Below are 25,458 nucleotides of genomic sequence, written 5' to 3' on the forward strand. Positions count from 1 at the left end.
GGGGTCTTGTTCACGAGTGAGGGTAAGATGGAGCGGGAGATGGACAGGCGGATCGGTGCGGCTGCAGCAGTAAAGCAGGCGCTGCATCGGACCGTCTTGGTGAAGAGGGAGCTGAGCCGGAAGGCAAAGCTCTCAATTTACTGGTCGGTCTACGTTCATACCCTCACCTATGGTCACGAACTCTGGGTCGTGACCGAAAGGACAAGGTCGCGGCTACCATCTGCCGAAATGAGCTTCCTCCGTAGGGTGGCCGGGCTCAGCCTTAGAGATAGGGTAAGGAGCTCGGTCATCAGGAGGGAGCTTGGAGTTGAGCTACTACTCCTTCGCGTCGAAAGGAGTCAGCTGAGGTGGTTCGGGCATCTAATTAGGATGCCTCCTGGACGCCTCCCACTGGAGGTTTTCCAGGCACGTCCAACTGGGAAGAGACCCCGGGGAAGACCCAGAACACGCTGGAGAGATTACATCTCCCAGCTGGCCTGGGAACGCCTCGGGATCCCCCAGAATGAGCTGGAACATGTTGCCGGGGAGAGGGAAGTCTGGCTCAGCCTGCTTGGCCTGCTGCCACCGCGACCTGACCCCGGATAAGCGGAGGAAAATGGATGGATGGATTATTATTATAATTTTTTTACGCAAACTGCATCAATTTGTAATTGCTTGTCTATGCATACGTGCTGGTAAAAAGCAAATTTGACTTCAACATGACGGGAGGAGCAGAAGACGGAAACACTAACCAAGCTGTTAATAGATGATCTGCTCTCATTTTCAGAGCAAGACACATGGATACACATGGATATTGTATATAATGAGGTGAGGTAAGTATTTGTTCAGCAGATGCCTTCGGGGAGTAACTATGCCAATACATAAAGCAAGACTCAGGGGAATAACAGCTGCACAGCGTTGAGGCTGAGAGTTGTTTGGAGCTCTCTTTCTTGACATAACATATTTGTTTGGCAAATAGGTTCCAATTTCACCAACAGTGTCAGGATTTCCAGCAGCTGTTTATTGTGGAGGTAGCCCTCCCCATGTGATTCCACACAACAGTCTCTACTAACATCTTATAAGAGACCTTTAGGAAGAAGAAGAAATGAAGGGCTGTCAAAGTCCTTGTCCTATGATGTTCAACACCTGGACTTAATAATTGTCTTGCTATTCCAATATTTTCCTTTTCGTATAGACTGATGCTGCACACACATTTATGAAACATGTCACAATCCAAACAGATCTTTTGATATTCCGTCTCAGTGTGCATGATGATTTTATTATCTCTCTGCCGGTGCTGAAATAATGATGAGCACACTTGGTATGCTTTATTAATTGAGAAACACAGTCATACAGGTTTTAATGCATTCCCTCTCTTGACACTGGTGTGACACCCCGTATCGCCTCACTGTGTGTACTGAAGCCAACAAAGAGCTGGAGCTACCTGCTTGACATGTTGATGGGCAGGGGCTCCAGTCACTGTACGGGGTGATGATACAGTCTCTCTTGCACGGCAGCAGGCAGGGCCTGACGGTGTCTGGGCGCAGACTCTCCGGACACCTGAAAGGAGATCATTAACATGCTCAGGCAAACACACAGAGAACCCTTTAATATCTGACAGAGATGTGCTGGATCAGAGCCCAAGGAACCATGCTGGGAGTTCACTGGGAGACTCCCAATGTGCCCGACTGCAGCTCTGGATCCTTTTGTGAGACTTTGACTGTGTGTGTGTGTGTGTCTACTGCAGCATAGCATTGTGAAGACAGACACTTCCTTTCTACAATTCTTAATGTTCAGTGATATATCTTCCATGTTCTACTGCTACTATTAAGACAAAGAGGTTAGAGTCGAGAATATCCTTCGAAAAACAGTAAATTTGACTTTAACAACTTTTTTTTAATTGATTGCTTCTTAAATGATCCCTTCCTGGAAATTATTGCATTCTAAAAATAATTTCCTTTCATCAGCAGTGATTTGCCAGGCTGCACTGAAACTGAACCCTTTCCCAAATCCTGAGATCCCCATAGAAGCGTCGGGACGTCGTCTCTGTGTCGAGCCAACCTGGAAATGAGCTCTGCTCAGAATTGCAGATCACCAATTCAAATGTTGCAAGAGAAGAAGCTCTATGGCAAACACAGACATATGATATATGATATATGCACACGCATTCAAAAATCACAGTTTTTACCACATTTGAACCACACACTTAATTCAAATCCAAATACATATTTCGTTTTTTTTATCATCCTAATGCATTAGAATGATCTAATGCCAATTTCTGTTTACTGACGGCAGCCCTCACATCCTGGCCACAGCTGGTGCTGCTGGTGAAAGCAGTGCCACTGTCATTGATGTGAAAGTGTGTCCCAAGGCTGTGGGCTCACTGCTCGGCATGTAACAGTGGGTTTAGGAGTAAGGGCAGGAATAAAAAGTGAGATTAATCTCCATACACAGCGTGGGTGCTGGGGGTGGGTTTCCCTGCATAATAACTGCCAGAATAATGCTCTCGTTCTGTTGAATATATACATAGATAATTCATGTTCCCAGCAGATGCCTTCAGGGGGGAAAGAGACCCAGATGCTTGGAACAGCTCATCAGCTAACACCTCTGCCAGACACCAGCAACAACAGACTAACCAGGAGACTAAACGGCACAACGTGCCATAAGCAAACACTGAGGCTGCTTTTTACTTCTACAAATGGAAGCATTTGGAAGCAACCTCGGACACCATCGGTTATTAGTCTGACAACATTTTAGCCTCTTCGGCAATCCGATTAGCCGCTTGAGACGCTAGACTGGAGTCGAGTTGAGAGAAGATGTGAACAACCAATTGTTTCACAAGTAGCCAGTTTACTGGTTCATTTTAAACCATTAAAAAGCCTAATTTCTGCCTGACAATTGGGTTGCTGATGAGTACTGATGAGTATCGCTTTTGCTCTCCATACAAACTTACCTGCATGCACCCAAAGCCCACTGGAATGGGATCAGTCAATACTACTCCAGAAACCGCTTCTGATGCCAAAATGTTGTCCCGATTAGTACTGGGATTAGTACTTGTAAGCATTATTTTGGGGATTATTTGTTTAGTTCTATCCTAATCACTCAGTAGTGAGTGTCGTAGCCTATATGCCCAGCCGATGCTAGGATCTGTGAACTTAACGTGTTTAAACACAATCAGAGAAATATGGTGATTTAATTCAAGTTTAACGAATGTACGATTTGAAGGGAAATTTAGATTCTGGAACCAGAATCCAAAAATTCAAATTTGCTCATTTTTATCTAAACATATGATACTCATATGTTTCATTATAGTACAATACTCATAAACCTCATTCGTGCCACTCATTAGAGAAGAAGCCAGTCAGAGGCCTCGCAACAAATCGATTTAAAACTGTCTTTGAATCTAAAAGGGAACACATTAAAAGTGCTGAAGCTTTCATCAAAATCTGAACATTAGCTGCAGCTAGCAACAGATTTTTAAGCTTGTTGTTCAGATTACTTTTTACTGTGTTTTGAGTCGTGGATCATTTTTTCCTTCTATTATTTCACAGTTTGTTTTCTAACACAGTTGCTTTCTTCTTTTCTCCTGATTGATAACTTAACTGTTGAAGTTTCACTTCAAGCTTTTAAAGCACCAACTTCATCTTCATTGGCCTGGACCCCAAGATAAACTCAAGCTTCAATCATCACGAGGATCCAATAAGAATACCATTAACATATACCCTCACATCCTTACGGTCTGTGGGCCGGAATCTGTCCGGCCCTGAGCATTAAGGCCTAATTAATATTAACATGTATATCATCTGACACCAGTTGAATCCTCTTGTGTTACACTGTATGTGCCAGAGATGGATTGACATTCAAGTACTTTATTCACACCTGCATGTGAAAGAAGTTATGTAGAATCTTACTTTTTCGGAGGAACCTGGCCCACATTCACCCGGACACAGATGACCTTGCGGGTCTGCATCCCCACTGAGCAGGAGGCATCGTCGCCGTGTGTTCGGCCTGCAGATGTGTTGGTGGCTGGAATGGAGGAGTCTTCTATGCACTGCCCCCACGGGCCGGTCTGCCAGTGGTACACAGTGCAGGGGTGGTCGTTGCAGTTCTTCCCCTCCTGCAGAGCACTGTTGTTGGGGCACTGGATTCCACCTGAGAAATGATGGAACACAAAACAGCGTCAATGTCTTACCCGGACTACAAATGGAAACACTAGCACTAGCCTAATACAGCTTTTGGGTATAGATGGGTATTCTAGAATCATGAGACCAATCCAACTGACCCAAAAAGAGAGAGTGCAGTTCTCAAGTCTGGTCTCTATATCAAGGCTGGTCTGACACATTTCATGACCTTGTAATGGCCATTTTGCAGTAGGTGGTTTGACTCACACCTTCCTCCATTTTGGGTTGATTTGAACACATTCTTAACCCAGATTCCACCCATATTAAAATAATAAATACCTCGTTGGTTATTTAGTGGCAGAACCAGCCTGTCGCCAATGCTAAGTCTGCTGCTTTCAGAGTGAACTTGTAAGGATCCCTTGTCTGCTACTAGTTTGTGCTCCTCTGTTTTTCCCCCTGTCTGTTTTGTTATTGTGGGCCATGTGCTTATGTTTTGTTTTTGTGTCAACCTACAGTTTCCACCCCCGTGTTCCGCCCACTTCACGCCTCTCTCCTTAGGCTCAGCTGTGGCTCATTCCAGTGATATATCTTGGCGTTTCACCGGCGCGTCGTCAGTCCATCCGGTTACCAGTCTGGTCACGTAAGTCTGAACACCCATTTCAGTGAAGATCGTTACCTGTTTGTTTTCTGTTCCTTCAGTTTTGAGTGCGGTCGAGTTTCCCTCCCGACTCCGGAGGCTACCTGTCCCGGCCTCGGTTGAGCTTCCCTCCCGACTCCGGTGGAGATTATAGGAGTGACTTTAATTTGCTGGACAGTTAGTCTTTGTTTTTTGTTTGTTCTTTCTGTGACTCCTCCTGCACAGTTAAATAAAGTCTTGGCTGGAGTAAACCTGCTGTGTGCGTGCGTTTGGGTCCACTGACTACACTACCACATAACAGAACGGACTGACCATGTCGAACCCAGCCGCCGCAGCAGAATCTCCTTCTGTGGATCAGCTGCAGAGGGCGATGGCCAACCAGGGCGCGCTCCTCGGGCAACACCATCAGGTTCTGAGGGACCTAGTGGACTCGCAGCGATCTATCGGGTCCCAGGTAGCGGAGATAGGAAGCCTGATGCAGGACTTCACGCTACGCCATTCTCCTCCCTCGGAGCCGGTCCCTGAGGACTCATCCAGCACCCGTGAGTCCTTTGTTCCCTCACCGGTGCCCTATAATGGAGCGTCCGGGGAATGTAGAGGGTTCATGCTCCAGTGTGGATTTGTTTTTAACCAGCAACCCCGCACATTTGCTTTGGACAATGCGAAGGTGGCCTTTACAGTGGGGTTGCTGCGCGGCAAGGCGCTGGTCTGGGCGGAGGCTTGGCTCAACAGGCGCAGCCCAAACCGGGTCCCCTACGAGCTCTTCTTGGAAGAATTCAAGAGGGTATTCGACCACCCGGTTTACACCAGGGACGTTGTTCAGCGCCTGCTCAGTCTTCGTCAGGGTTCCACCAGCACAGCGGAGTACTCTGTGGACTTCCAGATTCTGGCCACGGAGACCGGTTGGGACAAGGAGGCACTTAAGGGGATATATCGCCACAGCCTTTCGGAACTATTGAAGGATGAGCTCGCAGTCCGGGAGGAGCCAGAGTCATTGGAGGAGCTCTTCACTCTGTCAATCAATATGGATAACCGTATCCGGGAACGCCGTCGGGAGAGGAACTTCAGGCCTTCCAATCCGGTGCGTCAGTTTGCTTCCAGCCCCAGCCTTCAGTTTCCGAGCCCGTCCCGACGGTACAGCTCTGCGCGCTCCCGTTCTCCTACCTCAGGACCTCCCCCTTTGGAGGAGAGAGAGCGACGCATCCTCTCAGGAAGCTGTCTTTACTGTGGTGAGTCGGGACACCGCATTGCTCTGTTCGACCAAAAGAGAGAGCTCGCCAGTAAGAGTGGGGGTGCTGGAGAGCGATTCAGGGAGAATTCCCCATTCTAAGCCTCGTGCACTGTTTCCTGCCACCCTGAGTTTATCCTTACAGCCGAAACTTTAAGGATCACAATCCACAGATCGATTGGGCTGGGGGTAGAATCACCGGCTGGAGCTCCGCTTGTCACTCTCGCTGCCTCAGATCTGCGGTTCCCCTCCAGCAGACCTGACACCGGTCCTAGCCTCTCCGCCGTGCCCCAGGAATATATGGATTTAGGAGAGGCATTCAGCAAGGAGCGGGCCCTGTCACTCCCCCCTCATCGCCCCTACGACTGTGCTATTGACCTACTCCCGGGCACCCCACTTCCCACGAGTCGGCTATATAATCTCTCCCGGCCAGAACGTGAATCTATGGAGAAATATATAACGGAGTCGGTCGCCGCAGGAATCATACGTCCCTCATCTTCACCTGTTGGAGCGGGTTTCTTCTTCGTCTCCAAGAAGGACAAGAGCCTCCGTCCCTGCATCGATTTCAGAGGTTTGAATCAGATCACTATCAAAAATAAATATCCATTACCGCTAATCTCTTCTGTTTTCGAATCCTTAGCTGGAGCTAAGATATTCACCAAGCTGGACCTCCGCAACGTGTATCATCTGGTCAGAATTCGCGAGGGAGACGAGTGGAAGACGGCCTTTAACACACCCTTGGGACACTTTGAATACCTGGTGATGCCATTTGGATTGACCAATGCCCCTGCCGTTTTTCAAGCACTGGTTAATGACGTCCTCCGCGACTTCCTCAACCGTTTCGTGTTTGTGTATATTGACAACATTCTCATCTTCTCCCCGAATCCCCAGGAGCACACTAACCATGTCCGCCAGATTCTGCAACGACTGTTGGAGAATCAGCTCTTCATTAAGGCTGAGAAGTGCGAATTCCACGTCTCCTCTGTGCAGTTCCTGGGCGTCTTCATTGAGGAGGGTCAGGTGAGAAAGGACCCCGAGAAGGTTAAAGCGGTAACGGAGTGGCCGGTGCCCGCCTCACGAAAGAAGCTCCAGCAGTTTCTGGGGTTCGCTAACTTCTACAGACGGTTCATCCGGGACTACAGCCGAACGGCAGAACCACTGACGCGACTCACCTCCTCCAAGGTGTTCTTTTCATGGACCCCAGAGGCCGACAAGGCTTTTTGTGCTCTCAAGGAGCGGTTCGCCTCGGCTCCAATCCTGGTCCACCCAGACGAGACACGCCAGTTTGTCGTCGGGGTGGACGCCTCCGACACCGGAGTCGGAGCCGTACTGTCTCAGCGGTCAGTTTCCAACTCCATCCTTGTGCTTTCTTCTCCCGTAGACTTTCCCCTGCGGAGAGAAACTACGACGTAGGCAACCGAGAGCTGTTGGCTGTCAAGTTAGCCTTGGAGGAGAGGAGGCACTGGCTGGAGGGATTGGTGCTCCCCTTCATCGTATGGACCGACCACCGTAATCTGGAGTATATCCACATGGCGAGACGCCTCAATTCTCGCCAGGCCCGCTGGGCCTTGTTCTTCGCCCGTTTCAATTTCACCATCACCTATCGGCCCGGCCACAAGAACACCAAGCCGGACGCACTCTCCCGTCAGTTTGCCCCGGAAGAGGGAGACTCTACTCCCGACACCATCCTGCCTGCCTCGTACGTGCTCGGTGCTGTCACCTGGGAGATCGAGAGGGTGGTACGTGAGGCCCAGCACACCCAACCTGACCCCGGAGGGGGCCCTCCGAATCGTCTGTTTGTCCCTCCGTCCGTCCGCTCCCAAGTCCTGCGGTGGGCCCACGACTCCCGTCTCTGGTCACCCCGGCATCCGGCAGACTATAGACTGGCTCCGCCGCACCTTTTGGTGGCCGTCCCTCGAAGAGGAGACCCGTACGTATGTGCGGGCCTGCACTACGTGCGCCCGGAACAAGGCCTCGCACCGACCCCCCCATGGGGTTACTACGTCCACTCCCTGTTCCACAACGTCCGTGGTCCCACATCACAGTGGATTTCGTAACTGGTCTCTCCCCGTCAAACAGTAACACCGTCATTCTGACTGTGGTAGACCGGTTCTCAAAGGCGGCTCACTTCATTCCCCTGCCCAAGCTTCCATCGGCCCGTGAGACCGCTGACCTACTAGTCCAACACATCATTAGGCTTCATGGCATTCCTGCGGACATAGTCTCGGACCGTGGCCCGCAGTTCTCATCCCAGTTATGGAAGGCATTCTGTCACACCCTCGGCGCCACAGCCAGTCTCTCCTCGGGATTCCATCCGCAAACTAACGGCCAGACGGAGAGGCTGAACCAGGAGCTCGAGGCCATCCTCAGGTGTGTGACCGCCACTAATCCCTCCTCTTGGAGCCATCACCTCCCGTGGGTTGAGTACGCCCACAATTCCGTCTACTGCCACCAGACTGTCTCTGTTTGAGGCCTCCTTGGGCTATCAGCCTCCCCTGTTCCCTAGCCAGGAGGTCGAGGTGGCAGTTCCGTCGGTCCAAGACAATGCCCGTCGTTGTAGACGGGTGTGGAGAGAGACTCGGGTGGCTCTGCTCCGCACGGCAGAGCAAAATAAGAGGGTGGTTGATCGCCGTCGTGTTCCAGCTCCGGCCTACCGTATCGGACAATCGGTTTGGCTTTCGACCAGGGACATCCCCCTGCGCACAGAGTCTAGGAAGCTCTCTCCCAGATATGTCGGCCCCTTTCCCATCATCTCCATCATCAATCCAGTAGCGGTCAAACTGCAGTTGCCTCGCTCCATGAGGATTCACCCGGTGTTCCATGTCTCCCTCCTCAAGCCTGTTGTCTCCAGTCCCCTAAATCCTCCGCCAGAACCCCCTCCACCCCCCCGACTCTTCGAGGGGGGCCCCGTCTACACAGTCAATCGCCTCCTGGATGTCCGCCGTCGAGGTAGGGGGTTTCAGTACCTGGTGGACTGGGAGGGTTATGGACCAGAGGAGCGGTGCTGGGTGCCGCGATCCCGGATCTTTGACCCGGGGCTCATACGAGACTACCACCGACAGAACCCCGGTAAACCAGGCGGTTCGCCAAGAGGCTCCCGTTAAGGGGGGGGGTACTGTTAGGATCCCTGTCTGCTCCTAGTTTGTGCTCCTCTGTTTTTCATACAGTTCAGACAGACATGATAGGGAGAAGACATATACAGGCAAAGATCCTACTCTGCAGGGTGAGTTTGACAAGATATCCAAGTGCAATGCATGCTGGTAGATGCCAACACACCAGTTGGAGCGGGAGTTGTAGCCTAGATGCATTGGCTTCCAGTGTCCAGTGTCACAAAATGTAAAGCTCTGCTACTTGTATATAAATATCTAAACTGGGAACCACTTTATGTTGCATATACTTTATTAAATATTGTTATTATCGTGCATTTTCTCATCTCAAAGATGATTGTATCATTCATGTTGTATTTGCTCGTTTACTTCTCATTCATTGTAAAATTGTCTTCAATGTGGCAGCTTCCCTGGCTAGCATTTTGAGCTGCACTCAATGCATGAATTGTGCTACATGAATAACATGTATTATTATTACTTAATAAACATTCAACTAGGCATTGTGGCATAGCAATGGATCTTTCAACATGAAAGGCACTGAAGTGCTTCTAGTCTCCAAGGAGTCAAAATACAAAGAACACAATTTTGGATGTCCATTTTTTTTAAACAGCAAACTAAGTAGTGGCACACTCATATAAATACAAAGCACCTGCTGTCTGGTGGGACTTTACTGAGGAAAAGAATGGCTGGGCAAAAACAAGAGAACTGCCTTCAGAAAATCAGATTTCATCTACAGAAAATCCAAGGAAATAATAATAGCAAGTACTAAATTTGATGCCCGATTTAAAAGTGATAAACCAAAGATAATCGACCAAAGATAATAATTATCATTACTACTTAATTACAGTATGCTTGGTCAAACAAGATAAATCATACAGCAATCATAAATTATTTGTATTAGCGCTATCAAAGTCCCAAAACAGTTACAGTAACAGAATACAGGTTGGCTATCAGTAAGGCTATGGCCATCCACTGCTGTACGAGTGTATGAGACCGCAGAGATGAGGTGACCCAGGGGGCAGAATGTCTACACAGAGCCAAAAGCCAGGTATGGACCCAGGTGGGGTGTGCACACCATGTGACCCTCTTCACAGTGAAACGCTGTCATTTGCAGCAGTCATCATCTTGGGAAAAAGAAAACCCCCGAGGACAACGTCAGCCATTAGCGCCTCAGAAGGCATCGAATGACATCTTCCAGTCAGTGATGGGCAGTCTGAGACAGAAGATATGGCTGACCTCTCTGTAACAGCACAGGGGTGATGTCCTTCACAGGGTCTTTCAGAAAAGATGTTATTGGATTTCATCAGGCCAGTCATTCATCAGCCATGGAGCTCATTAACTCGTAGAAGGACACACCATCATAGCTGCACTGGCTAATTAAATAGTTAATTGATAGACATTTAAGTGCTACCAATCAAACTGAACATGTATTTGAGAAAATGTGCAGCTCATATGTTAACATAACTGACAGGAATGATATGACAAAAATATGACATCAAGACCCATGTTTTAAAAAATAACACGGCTAAAAATGATTACAGGCTGATGATGATGCCGCAAAACAACGTGAACAGAATGATGAGAAGTCTTATGATATGTTGTTTGCCACTAAATCAGACTTCTGCATTTAACCAATAATTGGTGGATACATTTCCTATATGGGTCATCACTTGAGCAGCGACGCAAATCTGCAACGGTTGTAATATTTTTTCAGTAAAAGGTTAAAATGGACTTGTCCAGGCAAAGGACCAACTGCTGGGATCCTCTTGACCCAGAGCCGTTCTTACCCAGAGGAAAGAACGGTAGGAGGGGATCTGGTCTCCGCTTCGGAGTAATAAAGGTTGCCATCTTGGCTCGGACTACAGAACCTCCTTGTTGTTGTATAGAGTGCATTTTCAATATGTCCGTTCTGCACACGGTGATTGGTTGATGCCTGTATCAACAAAGTTTTGGAATATGAGTTTGTGTTTTTGATGATTAGTATTTGCATTATGTGTGTTCTCATGTCCAAACACTTTGAGAAAACATATAAGCGTGTGAATTAATCACACGAAAGAAACGTCCCCGGTGTGTAAAGGCCTCAACACTGCAGCAGAGTCTGCCTCCTAAATGCTAGGAAAGCTAATAAACAAGTAGCAGCATGCAGCCTGCATTGTGTTCTGGCATGGAAGTCCTCCTGAAGCCCAGCATGCGAAAAAGGAGGAGGAGTATCCATCTACATGGAAACCAGCGTGCATGCTGCGTTGTTGTGAATATGCCAAAGACAGCAACACAACAAGAGCTGTTAAAAGGACAGCAGGGGCGTAAAAGATCAAATTCTGATATGCTGCCAAGCCAGACGCTAACCAAATGTGCAGCCTCCCATTTCCTCTCACAATGAGGTTCCTTGAGAATGGCTCAGTTCTCTCAGTGTGATTGACAGTTTGGAGGGTTGAGCTTTAACCAAGAGGCATCGCATCAGTCTCATTCCAGCACCATTTAGATACCCAGTCCTCACCTTGGAGTTTGAAACATGTAATGAGAAGGAATACTCAATACTACTGCTAGTGTGGAAGAGGTTACTATTCTAAAAGCACAGGGTGGGCAAGCAGATCAGCGGGAACAGATTACGTGAAGGAACTTCTACATCTGTCTAGTTAAACACATGGAGACTACTACATCAGCAAAAATAACTTGAAAATACCGAAGATTGGATTGATCAATGACAGCAGGGAAGGACCTTGAACAGAAGCAAAGGCCACATCCTTGTGAATAATTTAAAAGGAAAGAACGTATCATACAATGAAGTTGAACAATGTGATTATAACCACTGTGCTTCAGCTTCTGTAACAGCTCAGTGGGTTTGTTATTCTTCCAGTCACTTCTTACCCTGCATCACAGTAACCCAAGCCACAACCTTTGCAGTCGCTGAAGAGGAACACACAGAATAATTCCTTTCACTTTGACATTTTGCTATAAGGAAAGGGAAATGAGATATGCAGAGAAAACCGGAATTTTGAGACTTGCACAACTAGCATCACTGGTTTAGACCAATAAAGTTTTGTCAAGGCATATTCTGCTCCTTGTGGATGGGTAGCTGGGTCAGTGTTACCTAGCATGTTTGTTTGTATCAGATGACACTGACTGACTTATTCGATATGTTCACATGAGTCACATGTATCGGCAAAACCATATATCAGTCTGACTCCTGTGTGTCTCGCACTGAATTGTCCTCCTGTTGCAGGACTTAGGACTTCCTACCTTCTCCTGCGTTATAGGCAAGGATGGAGCGAGCTCTGGTCTGCTTGCCCTCCGTGTTTTTTCCAGAGCAGGTGTGGGAACACAGAGACCAGGGGGTCCAGGGGCTCAGAGCACAGTCCTTTGGGCAAGGCACCTCACAAATGGCTGGCATGGGCAGGATGGCATCACGGCAGAGCTGCCTCTCCACATATTCACCTGGAAAGAGACAAAATAAGGTTGAATAATTAAATAAAAAGGCTGAATGTGCTTCATATTCACATTAATAGGCAATAAAAAGGGACCAGAACCTTGTGTGTCATTTAGATGCTTTCAACTCAACACATTTGTGCTCACATAAGTCAAAAATGTATTTAAAAATGGAGATCAGAAACACAATAGAGCTGGTGTCTTTTTTTTGCCAAATGTCTTATTTTTTCAAAAGCACTACAATAGAACATTCTGCATTTTTCTATTTTAGGTGATGACCAAAATTGACCAAAATGATTGATTCACAGTTATCAGAGCAGTGAAATATAATATATTTAACCTTTTTTTAATAACTACTGATCAGTTATGCTATGACTTGGGAAAGATTCAGGGAGCTAGCTGCATTATTTCAATAACCTTTTATCACTGAAAGTGCATTTTTCCCAGGCGAGGCTGAATATTTTCACTTTCAGCTGTGTTATGTCTTATTTTCTATATTAACCAGCAACATATTCACAATATGACCAATGTAAACTATGTCACAGGTGTTGTGATCTGATTATATCAACAAAAATTATTAAAATCGACCTTGTAGTTACAGAGCTATGGTCAGTTTTGTAGGGCTATGCTTTTTCGCTCAGAGACCTCAAAAACGGCTCCGAGAATAAGAGGTTAAGTAAAAGTCAAGAACATATGTGAAACACTCCCAATAGTTTATCTGTTTAAGTATTAAGGGCAGTGGTAGTCTGGAGGTTAGAGAAGGGAGCTTGTGACCTGGAGGTCAGTTAGAATTAATCTGGATGAGTAAAGTGAAAAAGCACCATACCGTGGTGCCCTTGAGCAAATGTGTGTAACGGTGCAAAATTGATCAGGTCATTCCTGCAAAAGAGAGGCTTTTGTAACGTTCCTGAATAAATAAAGCGTAATGATAATGTGTGCTGGCTGCACACAACCTGGGACTGGTGGGCACCGGCACCGGCACCGGGAGAACTTCTGTTGTTTGAGAAGGTTTGTTTGGAATTGTGCACTATTCAGTACGTGTGAACAAACCCCATGATGACCTCTTCATGTTAATAGAATTTATTAAAATGATGAAATGCAAATATAAAAAAGAAAATGTACTGTATGTATTACAGTACATACGGGACATTTCATTTGCTGTCACATTCTAGTTGTATTTCTCCACCATAACAGGAGTGAACATGAGGCTGCACAGATTAAGACTGATATTAAATTACATCAAGCAGGAACATGATCATGTCAGAATCAATGTGTCTGAGCAGAGTGTGTTAGTCTGACAGTGAAACACTGCATATCATGAATCCTCATTGGAAGAGACTCTACAGCTCTGGTTCTCTGGTTCTCTGTGCTGCAGTGAGTGGAAATGGACACACACATTGTGTAGATGTTAAAAGGTAGAAATGCTTCAGCAACCGTTGAGTATATTGTGTCAGTCTGGTACAAAATGTGTTTTCATACTCTTTCAATCACTGCAATACATACATGACATAGACTTGATCCTTATGAATAAATGTCATATGTTTAATACATAATGTCACTCAAGGCAGTTTTGAGCAGAGTACATGTAAAGGCAAGTCAATATTTAAAAAGCTAAGTGAAATGTCATTTCATCATGTTGGAGAGTCACATTCGTCCTTATAGCAGTGTCATTTACAGAGCTATGTTTGAAAGAATACTGTAAATATTTTGGGAAATATGACAAATGGAAAATATTGCTTTCTCTCCAAGAAAATAAGTGTTGAAAACAAAAAATTAGTTCAATAGTATCTCGTTTATGGCCAACCATAGTTATGTAGATATGCTGTAATATATATATATATATATATATATATATATATATATATGTGTATACAGTATATATATAATCCAGTGTTGTGTTGCGTAGATTTCTATCAAACATACCGAAACTATGCTCAGAAAATAAATTCTAATTTGCCGAAGGATGACATCCAAATGCTCCGAGTCTGATGAACTATGAAAATGACGACTATTGAAAAAAATAGAATTTGCCAAAAGAATGATGACTTTTCCTGACATACCTCAAAAAAAACAAAAACAGTATTAGTTGTTGTTGAAATGATTAAATACAACCTTTGTTCACATGTAACTCATAAGGACCTCTGTGGTTGTGTGAATTATGACTCTTTGTCATGAGGAAGGATGACAACGTTGGCTTCTTTTGAATCTAATGCTCGGTCAATTTCTTACCTCGTGACTTTTAGTCTTTCAGTATCTTGTGCCCCTATTGTACAGTCAACTGAGGTACATCATGAGAAAACGCAGATTGTTTTTAAAGTGAATCGTACACGTTTTCTCGTTAGTTTTGTGGACCTTTAATCGAAAAGCTTTTCATTATGATGGTTCCAAAGCTGTAAACATCCCTGTGATGACTTCGGCATGGTGACCTGTCCTTAGTCACAGACAGGATAAAACTGTAACGTCTTTACCGAGCTGGAGGCACAGATCTATTGCTGAAACCTTGAAGGTTAAGCGTGAGTTGCGGGACCATTACGTTCTTCAATACAAATAGTCCTAAATGATTGAAGGGACAGTAGAATGCATACTGGTTTACATTTGACTTTTTTTTCAAGGATCTGTTTTGGAGGGCTGGGGGTGCCGCGATGCTGACGTGTCCAATATTCTTCCAATCTAGATCTGCAGGCTGTCCTCACTCTCATCCCATTCTATCCCAGCCCATCCTGTCGCTGAAGGACCATATCTGTGAAAATCTCATTGTGAAGGGCTGGAAGAGTGGCAACCAGTGAGTCGAATGACATGTCTGGAACCCCGGGGGAACAACAGATCCATTTTCATCAGAAGGAGACAACAAGAGATCAATAAGAGGCCAGTCAAGAGAAACTCTGAGGGATGCCACATGCTGTGGGGGTGGGGTGGCGTTGGTGACCGGGGACATGGAGCCGTAGGACAGATGCTGAAGGAAATCATTAAAGTGTGTTTTTGAAAGTGATGGCTTCCATGATGTGTTTTGTTCGAGGAGCACTGCATGAGTTGACTCTAGTTCTTGATAGTTAAACACACCTTATTGTCAACGCAAACCAATAAAGCAAGCTGTTAAAAATACATACTGTCCAGTATACATCTTACTCTGGCAGCCTGTCATGAGATGTGGAGGGTATCTGTGGATGACTCCTAGTGTTAGTGGTGACCACTTTCCATTCTGAACCCTTTGTTTTCCTCTAGTCCAGGGGTCACCAACCTTTTTGAAACTGAGAGCTACTTCAAGGGTACCGAGCAGTACGAAGGGCTACTTGTTTGATACAAACTTCCTGAATAACAAAGTTGCACAGATCACCTTTTAATAATCATAATATATGTGAAGAGACTGATCACATGTCAATGTTAATTATTCCTCACAATAATTATTAACAATGATTGCGTATTTTGTTCAAAATCACACCTGTTATATTTTTGTAAAAATTATCACTTCTAAAATCTTTTAGGAAATCATTAACTGTCATATCTTCACATCTTGGTTTGTACTAATCACTACCTTCGTAACATTTTTGAATAAATCATGAACTCTGTCCCATGTTTATACAAATTATCAGTTATGTAGAATAATAAAAAATCAACTCTTTCACATGTTTAAATGAATCCTATTACATTAGTACTAATCACCACATTTTGGGAAATCTGGGTCAATTTTGCATTGCGCAATGAAGCCTGCATGCCGGCCTGTAGTCTGTAGTCACCAGCTTTTTTTTGGGTACCTTTTTCTCCACGAAGAAACTAGTAAAAAGTCTCGTCTATAGCCGAGGGGGGGATCCAACCCTCCGAGGCCTGCGTTCAAACCTCTAGTCTGGGCCTTTTCGATCGTACTGCGTTGCCTCGCCTCTACCCCCGCCACCCACGAGTTGTTGCCCCGCGGCCTGTTCCGAGGACTGATGGACCTGACGACGGTGTGCGATCGCGGCGGGTGCGGCGCGTCCGGTGCCAACGGGAAGCGCCTGCCATTCAGAACCTGAAAACCTAGTGCGGTGCGGCCTCTTCCTTTTAAAATCTACATGAATGCAATCGTTTTTGATTAAAAAAGGACAGAAACTACAATTTTTAGACGGAGCTCCATGGGGACCTAGTGCTATTTTTAGAACATGCCTTGCAGGCGACTCACATGGTCCCTGCGGGCGACCAGGTGCCCGCGGGCACCGTGTTGGCTACCTCTGCTCTAGTCCATGCCCATCTTGATTAACTCTGCCTGCCGTATCTGGAAACCCTGCCTGCCCCTGTTTTACCCGCCTTGCCTGACTCCCAGTAAACCCACCAGCCTTCTGATCCTGACCCTGTTTGAACTCTGCCTGCTATATTTGAAGTTAGTAATAAAAGCCAAAGATCTCTGGAATCCTGTGTGTTGCATTTGGGTCCATATACAACCCGTTACAAAGAGTGCCTCAAGGAACAAATAAATAGAAGAAGAGGATACAATAGGTAAGAAAGGGAGTGAAGCATATGTGATGGTTGGCTAAAGGAAAAGAGATACTGTAGAATAATGTCCTCTTGATCTAAGAATGTGTCCAGACTACAGTCTATACTCATGCTAATTGACTTGCTAATTATTTACTGTTACAATCATTAAAACGCATAAGCAGCATGCATACATACAATATACCTTCAGCAGCTAGCGTAGCATAAGTGCTGATGTGCTGTACTCTGCTAATGTTAGCTCCATGTAGAAACATAGATCTCCTCTCTGCGTAACAAGTATCACTATTACACAACGCTTCACCATGACCAGCTTCAAATCCACTAAACCAGCCTGACAATGAAGACAATCTGAAAACATTGCATGAGAGTCTGTGGAGCGGAGCTGGATAGCTGTCAGACTCTGATCAGCTCTGATCAAAGGGTACACTATGATTCCCAGTTTGCATTATAGGGCGGGACTAAGAAAAAGGTCAACTATGACCATGGTGTTAGCTAAAGCTGTGGCTGTTATGATCACTGAGCTTCAATGTTTTTTTTTTAATAACATATCTAAATGTGACTAGATTTGATTGCGTTAGATGTCCTAGAGCTGATGCCATAGCAATAACCGAACCAAACAGCCACAGAAATAGTGATAGCTGCTGTCATAACTATAGTCACAGCTGCAGCTATAGCTTCAACACCAGCTGTAGCAATAGCCACAAAGTGTATTTCCAGGCAGCCAGCTACAGGTGTGGCTGCTGTCAGAGCTGCTCGGGCTTGGTCTGATCATCCATCCATCCATTATCCCAGATGATCCCAGCTGGCATTGGTACACCCCAGGTTGCCAGACTATCACAGGGCTGATACACATAGAGACAGACAACCATTCACACCTGCACCAACCACACCTAAGGGCGATTTACTGTCCTCAATTAACCTAGGCTGCATGTCTTCCTACTGCGGTAATATTGACAACCCCAAATTACAAACATGTTGTGAGTGAATGGGTCACTTTGATCATGTGACATATGAAAGCCTCCTTTCCTACATGAATGAAATGTCTAGAATTGAGCCATAAAGATTCAGCTAGTATTGCCTGCAGCTTTAATATTTAGCAGTTTCCTCTTAAGGTCACCAGAGGATGAACTCCAGTCAACAGCGTGTTCAACATGTCTGCCATGCTTCACCACAGACCTGCTGTTGATCCTAACATTAGAAAAGGAAAATCTATAATAAAGATCTCAGCAGCGTTCATGTGACCTGCTGCTTCATAATACATTCACTTTCAAAGACAATTTTCCTTTAGATTTTCAGGAAAAAGAGAATAAAGATAATTAGCTGCAGAGCAAGTGGGTTTGGGATGAGGAAGATGGTAATCACTGCCACTGCAACAACACGGAGCAGTGCAGCCTGTGAATGGGGACTTTGATTATGAGTATAATATGGAATCTGATGAACAACCCCCATCTCTCTCTTTCCCTGCTTCTCCCCTGAGCCCTCATTAGCAGCTACTGTGGTATGGTTCAGGAATCTACCCATGATTGCCATGTTATCTCAAACACATGCGCACACACACACACACACACTAAAGGAACTAAAAAGATTGAATGAAATTACAATATTTAGGTAATAATTGATTCATTTTTGAAAAGTGAGTTCCTATATTTACTCTTCCAAAAAGGTTCTTCTTGAAGCGCTGACGCTCAGATCCATCAGCTTCTGAACAACCCTTTTCTGACAAAAGGGGTTTTCAAGGGTTCTTTGTGAGATTATGGGTTCCATTAAGAACCATTTTCATCAAAGAAAGGGTATGCTGTAGAACCCCTTGGGTGGGTTCTAGATGAAGCCCTTGGAATAGAAAAGGCTCCTCCGTAGAACCTCCTGTGTGGGTTATTGTTAGCACCCTTTAGAAGGTGGTAAAGGTTCTGAATAGAACCTCCAGAAACGATTTTGGGTGGATCCATTACACTTCTTAAGGGTTCTCTGTAGAATGTCTAATTGGGGTTCTGGGTGGAACCCATCACAGGTATAACAGGGTTCTCCTATGGGGACAAGCCCAAAGAGCCCAATGTGGTTCTAGTAAGGGCCTTTATTTCTAATTGTGTACTTGAATTCTCTGACACATGTAATGATATGGAAACCAAGCCATGCCCATAGCAGCTGTGTACTGTACCATTGTTGTTATGATCCACCAATCATTCTAATGCCAGGTGTGAACTGATGTACCCAGCTGTCCACTTGCCAGCTGGAAACAGGGTCCATGTGTGTATGTGTAATGTTTGCTTTTCCTCAGTCTGCCACAGAGAAGATGTGAGAGATGTGGAAGTTGTGCTTTAGCATCTCTTTGATTTAGGCGCACACGATTAACAAAAATGAACAGAAAATATTTCCAACAATTCCAGTTTATTTCTATTCCCACCCACTTCTTTTTCAATGACATACGGTTCCTTCCACTGCTGAATGCAGAAGCCCTGGAAGTTTGAGCTCCTTTCATGGTAAAAGTACAAAAGTCCTGCAGATTTAACTTTTAATTGGACCCAGTGGCACTTGATGTATAATGCAGCATAGAGGCTGGTACTGCTCACTGCATTTGCTTTTAGTAGATCTCTTCGCAAATGATTTATTTATTCTTGTGAACATGACACACACGGTCATTCTGAACATTTCTCGGCCATGCTGTTTCCGTTATGTCACTGGTTATATATCCTCTCTCCATTATTGCACTAGAATTCAAGTTTGGCCAAGTTTATTTTTACAGCCTGGGGTTCAAAGTCTGACACTATCGCTGTCGAAGCTTGACTCTGAAACGCATGTTTAAGTGACTAATGCGAGCAGCAGTGAGTCAAAAACATTTCCATTTCCTTCAGAGATGCCAAAGTTTGACCTGCTTAACAGCCAAATGGCACATTTTCTGAAGAAGGCTGTCAAGGCAAGTGATATTCTAGAACACAAAAAGAAGACACGGCCTGGTCTGTTTGAAATGTAATGCTTTGGAAGAAGAGATTGAGAAGTGTGAATAAACTGCTGTTGCGATGCTTTTAATGCTGATTTTAAAACATTGTGCCATGCCTGTATTGACCTCTCTTTTGTTTATACTTCTTATTTCATTAAACTACACTTGTTGTTGTTTTCTGTTTACTTTTTTCCATTGACAGGTGGAATGGATGGAAACACAACTGAATGCTACTGTGACTAAATGTCTGACCAGTAACCACTGCTCTAAAGTGAAGATGCCAGTGTGCAGTGTCTTTGTCCTACTTACGTACTTGCATACTTTTACGTTATCGTATGGAAACATGTCGTCAAACCATTATTGTTCCTATCAATATCATCTTGTTTTCATGAAAAAGCACTTGATGCAGTTTGTGAGTTTAGTCTCAGAGTTAGTAAAACTGTAACAGTGATGTATGTGAAGTTTGACAGAATCTTTAAAATAAAGAAGTAAAGAGGGTCTGTGTTTGCTCCTTGCCTCAGACGCCTGGTACCAAATATCAATTGTGCACAATTAGTCAAGCTTTTTGGAGTTTGTTTGATACATCTCAAAAGACCTCCATTTCTCTATGTTCCTTTACTGTAACTTTATGCTACTCTATTTTTGAAAGGTGCAGTACAAATAGTTAATTATTATCATTATAAAAAATAGCAAAATCAACAAAGTTACATGTGAATATGGTTTGGCTGTTGTTTCAGGACCATGGACAGCGCTGCCCGTTGTGTGCATGTGTGGCGCTGTACAGAATACTGAGAGGGAGCAGAAGAGATTAGAAAGACAACAAGTGACTTAGTTGGGTTTCTCAGCCTGTTTGCTTTTGGTAGTTGTAGAGAGAGAGAGAGAGAGAGAGAGAGAGACAGAGAGAGAGCGAGAGAGAGACAGAGAGAGAGCGAGAGAGAGACAGAGAGCGAGAGAGCGAGACAGAGAGCTGCAAGCCATGAACAGCTGTTTCTGGTCACCTCCCTCTTATAATTTAATTGAATAGCCCCCTTTAGTCACTTCATGCATGCCCCTCCTTGTTCAGATGAATTGTGTGGTCCATGAGCGACACAGTCAGATATCTTTGTAATCATTGCTATTGTTGTTGACATGTGGCATCTAAATTCAGATGTAGTATTGTAAGCGTCGTGGGTGTATGATAAAGGAATTAATCAGTCCAACACGTTTTGGGTTTTTCTCATAACTTTAGTCAAGCTTCCACGGAACCGCACCAAGTCAGATCACCTTCTCTCGCTACTCTCCTTCTCCTCCCGTCACCTCCTCCCCATCACATCAAACCCCGTAAACAGTGCCAACTAGTGGTCATACTTGATCAACACAGGATTTCAGTCTTACACATCTTCCCCCCTTTACAAAAGAAGCGTCCTCGCTTCAAAATAGCTGAATTTATAAGTACACTTATCAACTTACACTAAACACCAATATAAACAGATGTAAGTAATAAACAGAAACAACAAGAAGGATCATAACAAATAATAGAACAGCATACATATATATATATATACTTTTTTTTTCTTTCTGTATGCCAGCAAGAACAGGCAAAAGTTCATACAACAGTTCCATAACGTACTGGGGGACGCACACAGCGGCCAGACTTGGTCCTTACTCCATCAAAAGGCAGCACTACCGGTTCACTGGAAGAACCTGTGGCAGTATTGTCTCCCACATCTGTTAAGGTAGTGGCAGCTCCTTGAGTCGGAGGACAAACATTAGTCCGAGCCCTATCTGGCGGCGCAGAGCATCGCTGTGTGGCTGGACTCCAGTAAACATAAGGTCTGGAGCCGGAGAGTGCAGTAAGCAATGAAGGACCTGAGCTGTTTGCTGCTGCAGCCCCTCCTGAAGGTGAGGGTGGATTTCTTTCAGCTGACCAGGCAGAGCGATAAGGTTTCATGCGGTTGTAGTGAATGACCTTAGGCTTAGCTCTCGGGTCTCGCTGGTCCAACAGTTGATAGTCCACTCCAATGTCACCACCGCCTGAGCCTAACATTCGTAGCACTTTGAAAGGGCCCGACCACTTTGGTGACAGCTTTTGTCTAGCAAGGGCTGGCAAGTCAACCCACACCAAGTCACCTGACTCATAGGCTGTGTGTTTCATCCGATGATCATAGTAGTGCTTTTGTTGAGCACCTGCTGCCTCAATGTTTTGTGCAACAGAGTGAAAAGCCGCGCACAGTCTCTTTAATACAGAATTGGCATATTCACTTGGAGTACCTGGAGTGGCATTTGAAACTCCGGGGGAGTCTCCGAGAAGGAGATCAGCAGGCAGACGGGCTTCTCTACCATGGGCCAGGGAGAAAGGCGTGTGTTTGGTGGACGAGTGAACAGTGGTGTTGTATGCAAACTCAACTTGTCACAGGTGGTCATCCCATTCACCTCCTCTGGTGTATAGGTATTTTGCCAACTGGTCCTTGATGGTCCTGTTTGTCCGTTCCACCATGCCATCTGACATAGCATGATAAGGGGATGTCCGTGTTTTGTGTATTCCCAGGCGGGAACACAGGTCTTTGACAAGATCTGAGTCAAACTGCCTTGGTCAGTGTGCAAACTTTGAGGGACACCGTGGTGACTGATGTAATCTTCAAACAAACATTTAGCCACAGTGGTTGCTCGTTGGTCAGGAAGTGCATACAAGTTGAGGTACTTAGTAAAATAGTCCATTACAACAAGTACATAACGATTACCACGGCGAGTAAGTGGCAACTCTGTCAGGTCTGCTGCAATCTTCTCAAAAGGCCTAGATGTGATTATGTTTTGCATAGGTGCCTGTTGGTGTGGTGTTTGTGGTCGCCGTGCTTCACAGGCTGTGCATTCAAGACACCATTGAGTTATGTCACGGCTTATGTGAGGCCAATAGCATCTGACTTGTGCCCCTTGCAGTGTCTTCTGCGCACTGAAATGGCCAGAGAGTGAATGTCCATGTAATGTTTGAAATACCTCCTTCTGTAAACTACTGGGTACTACAGTCTGTAAAACAGGGTCACCTGGTGGAGGTCTGACCTTGCGACATAAGAGACCATCAACAAGGCGGAGTTTAGGAAAGTCTCTCCAGTACTGTCTCATTTCAGGTGAGGCTGCTTTAATGTTCGAAAATGGCGGCCTACTGTCAGTTAACACCCAGTTGATGATTATTTGCAACACAGGATCAGCTGCTTGAGCTTGGATGAGGTACTGTCTGTTCATATTCAGGAGTGAATTATCCATAGTTACCGCTGCAGTATCAGGTGATGCAGACTGCACCTGCGATACTATGTCCGCAGCAGGTGAGGCAGTGGGAGCAGACTCTGAGCAGGATGCCAGTTCAGTGGTTGGAGCGCATGAGAGTGACTCTGCTGTGTCTGTTTGAGTGTGAATGGAAACACATCTCACCTGATTGGCTGCAACCATAGGGGTGGTTTCTTCAGCTGTCAGAGGACGACGGGACATAGAGTCAGCATTGGCGTGTTTAGTCCCCTGTCTGTATTCAATTGTCCAGTCATAGGGGTCAATTTCCAGAGCCCACCTGGCCCTGCGACCTGTAGGATCACAATCCAGAGCCATCTTCCTCAAGGAGAGAAGGGGTTTGTGGTCTGTGATGATGCGAAAGGGGTGGCCTGTCAAATACTGGCGATAGTGCCGGATGGACCATATGATAGCCCACAGTTCCCTGTCATATGTAGACCAATGTTTCTCTGTTTTTGTCAAAATGCGACTGCCATAAGCAATGACATTTTCCACGTTTTCCGCATTCACCTGAGACAGAACACATCCAATGGCTGTGCTGGACGCATCTGTGAAGAGCAGAAACTCATGTGAGAAATCTGGATAGGAGAGGATGGGAGTGTCACACAGAGCATGGCGGAGGCTGTCAAATGCGCTGTTCATATGGTTCATCAGTCCATAGAAATGTCTTTCCTTTTTGAGTTAGAGCATGCAGGGGCTCTGACATTTTTGCAAACTCATAAATGAAACGCCGGTAATATGAGCATAACCCAAGAAATGCTCTGACCTCAGTCGGGTTTTTAGGTGCAGGCCAGTCTCTCACTTTGTTAGTGTTTCTCGGGTCAGGTTTTAGTCCTGCAGGTGAGACGACGTGTCCCAAGAATGTCACTTCCTGTTGTGCAAAACTGCATTTTGAGGGTTTGAGTTTAAGGTTAGCGGCTCTGAGGCGATCCAACACCTCTCTCAAATGCCGAAGATGGACAGAAAAACTGGGACTGTATACAATAATGTCATCGAGATATACTAGGCATATTTTCCATGAGAGACCTTGTAACACCAGCTGCATTAGATGTTGGAAAGTGGGGGGTGCATTTACCAAGCCCATGGGCATCATACAAAACTGGTAAAGTCCTCTGCTTGTGGTGAAAGCCGTCTTTGCTTTGTCCTGTTCCTCGAGCTGTACTTGCCAATAACCTGAAGAGAGATCCATCGTGCTGAACACCGATGAACCTCTGAGTGCATCCAAGGTGTCATCTGTTCTGGGCAAAGGATGTGCATCTTTTACTGTGACTGCATTCAACTCTCTGTAGTCAACACAAAAACGCCATGATCCATCTTTTTTTCTGACCATTACCACAGGTGCTGCCCAGGGGCTGTGACTCACTTCCACTATTCCTTTGTCCAACATCTCCTCTACATGTGATTGAATCAATGTTTGCATTTTTGGGGAAGTACGATATGCACGCTTCCTAACTGGGAGTGTATCTTTTGTGTGGATTTTGTGTTTGACCATGTCAGTATTACCAAAGTCTGTGCTGGTTTTACTGAAGACATCATGGTAAGAGGAGAGCAAGTTGTGTAAGTCGGACCTTTCTGCATTTGTCAGATTTCCACACTTGACATCAAACGGTAGTTTGGTTGGCTGTGTAACAGTAGTTGACAGACTGGGTGGTTGTACTGGGCAGGTGGACACATTACATACAGGGGCTGAATCCTCACTTATGTCAGTGTTGGACACTGGAGTAAACTGTCCTAACTGCATACCTGAATGCAGCACCATGGGGGTGTGTGTGGGGTTGATGATGCGTGCAACAGTACAGCCATTCTCAGCAGTAGACAGTGTGCGGGCGACTGCAATACCATCCAGTTCTGGTTGCCGGGGTTCAAGACAGCCACTGTAACTGCCCAGGGGGCCTGCATAGATTACAGGGGGAATAAGGGCAACTTTGCAAATCATTTCACAGCGTGGGGGGACAGTAGTGTTCTCCATTATTTGTGCTGTACAACTAGCAGGTGCCAGATCACTTTTCCGAAGTAGCGGCAGAACCTCATCACCTAGATAGCACAGCCCCCTCCCCATGTCTAAAATAGCACTGTGAGGAGTGAGAAAGTCGCAGCCTAATATGAAGCCTTCATTAACATTTCTGATGACTTGTACTTCATGTTGTAACGTTTGAGACCCTAGCTTAAAGGTGACATCTACCATACCCAATGTATCCAAGCTTTGGCCAGTCGCAGCTTGTGACATGATGAACTTCTTTTTTATGGGTCTTTTTGCAAGAGAAGGTATTGACATCTTGGTCTGCTCACTTATAAATGAAATA

General features: G+C 45.5%; 1 protein-coding gene across 1 annotated transcript in view; it reads right to left on the minus strand.

Moving 5' to 3' along the window:
* The window catches only part of thsd7aa (thrombospondin, type I, domain containing 7Aa), a 172,232-nt gene that overhangs the window by 36,106 nt on the left and 110,668 nt on the right, over positions 1-25,458 (minus strand). The window contains exons 8-10 of the mRNA XM_076106377.1: positions 12,313-12,507; positions 3,891-4,131; positions 1,424-1,539 (exon numbers count right to left, since the gene is read on the minus strand). Coding sequence (XP_075962492.1) covers positions 1,424-1,539; positions 3,891-4,131; positions 12,313-12,507 — 552 coding nt within the window. The remainder of the gene's footprint in view (positions 1-1,423; positions 1,540-3,890; positions 4,132-12,312; positions 12,508-25,458) is intronic.

Source organism: Anarhichas minor, unplaced genomic scaffold (assembly GCF_050575085.1).
Source record: "Anarhichas minor isolate MPS153535 unplaced genomic scaffold, ASM5057508v1 ptg000033l, whole genome shotgun sequence".
In the NCBI taxonomy this organism is placed as follows: domain Eukaryota; kingdom Metazoa; phylum Chordata; class Actinopteri; order Perciformes; family Anarhichadidae; genus Anarhichas; species Anarhichas minor.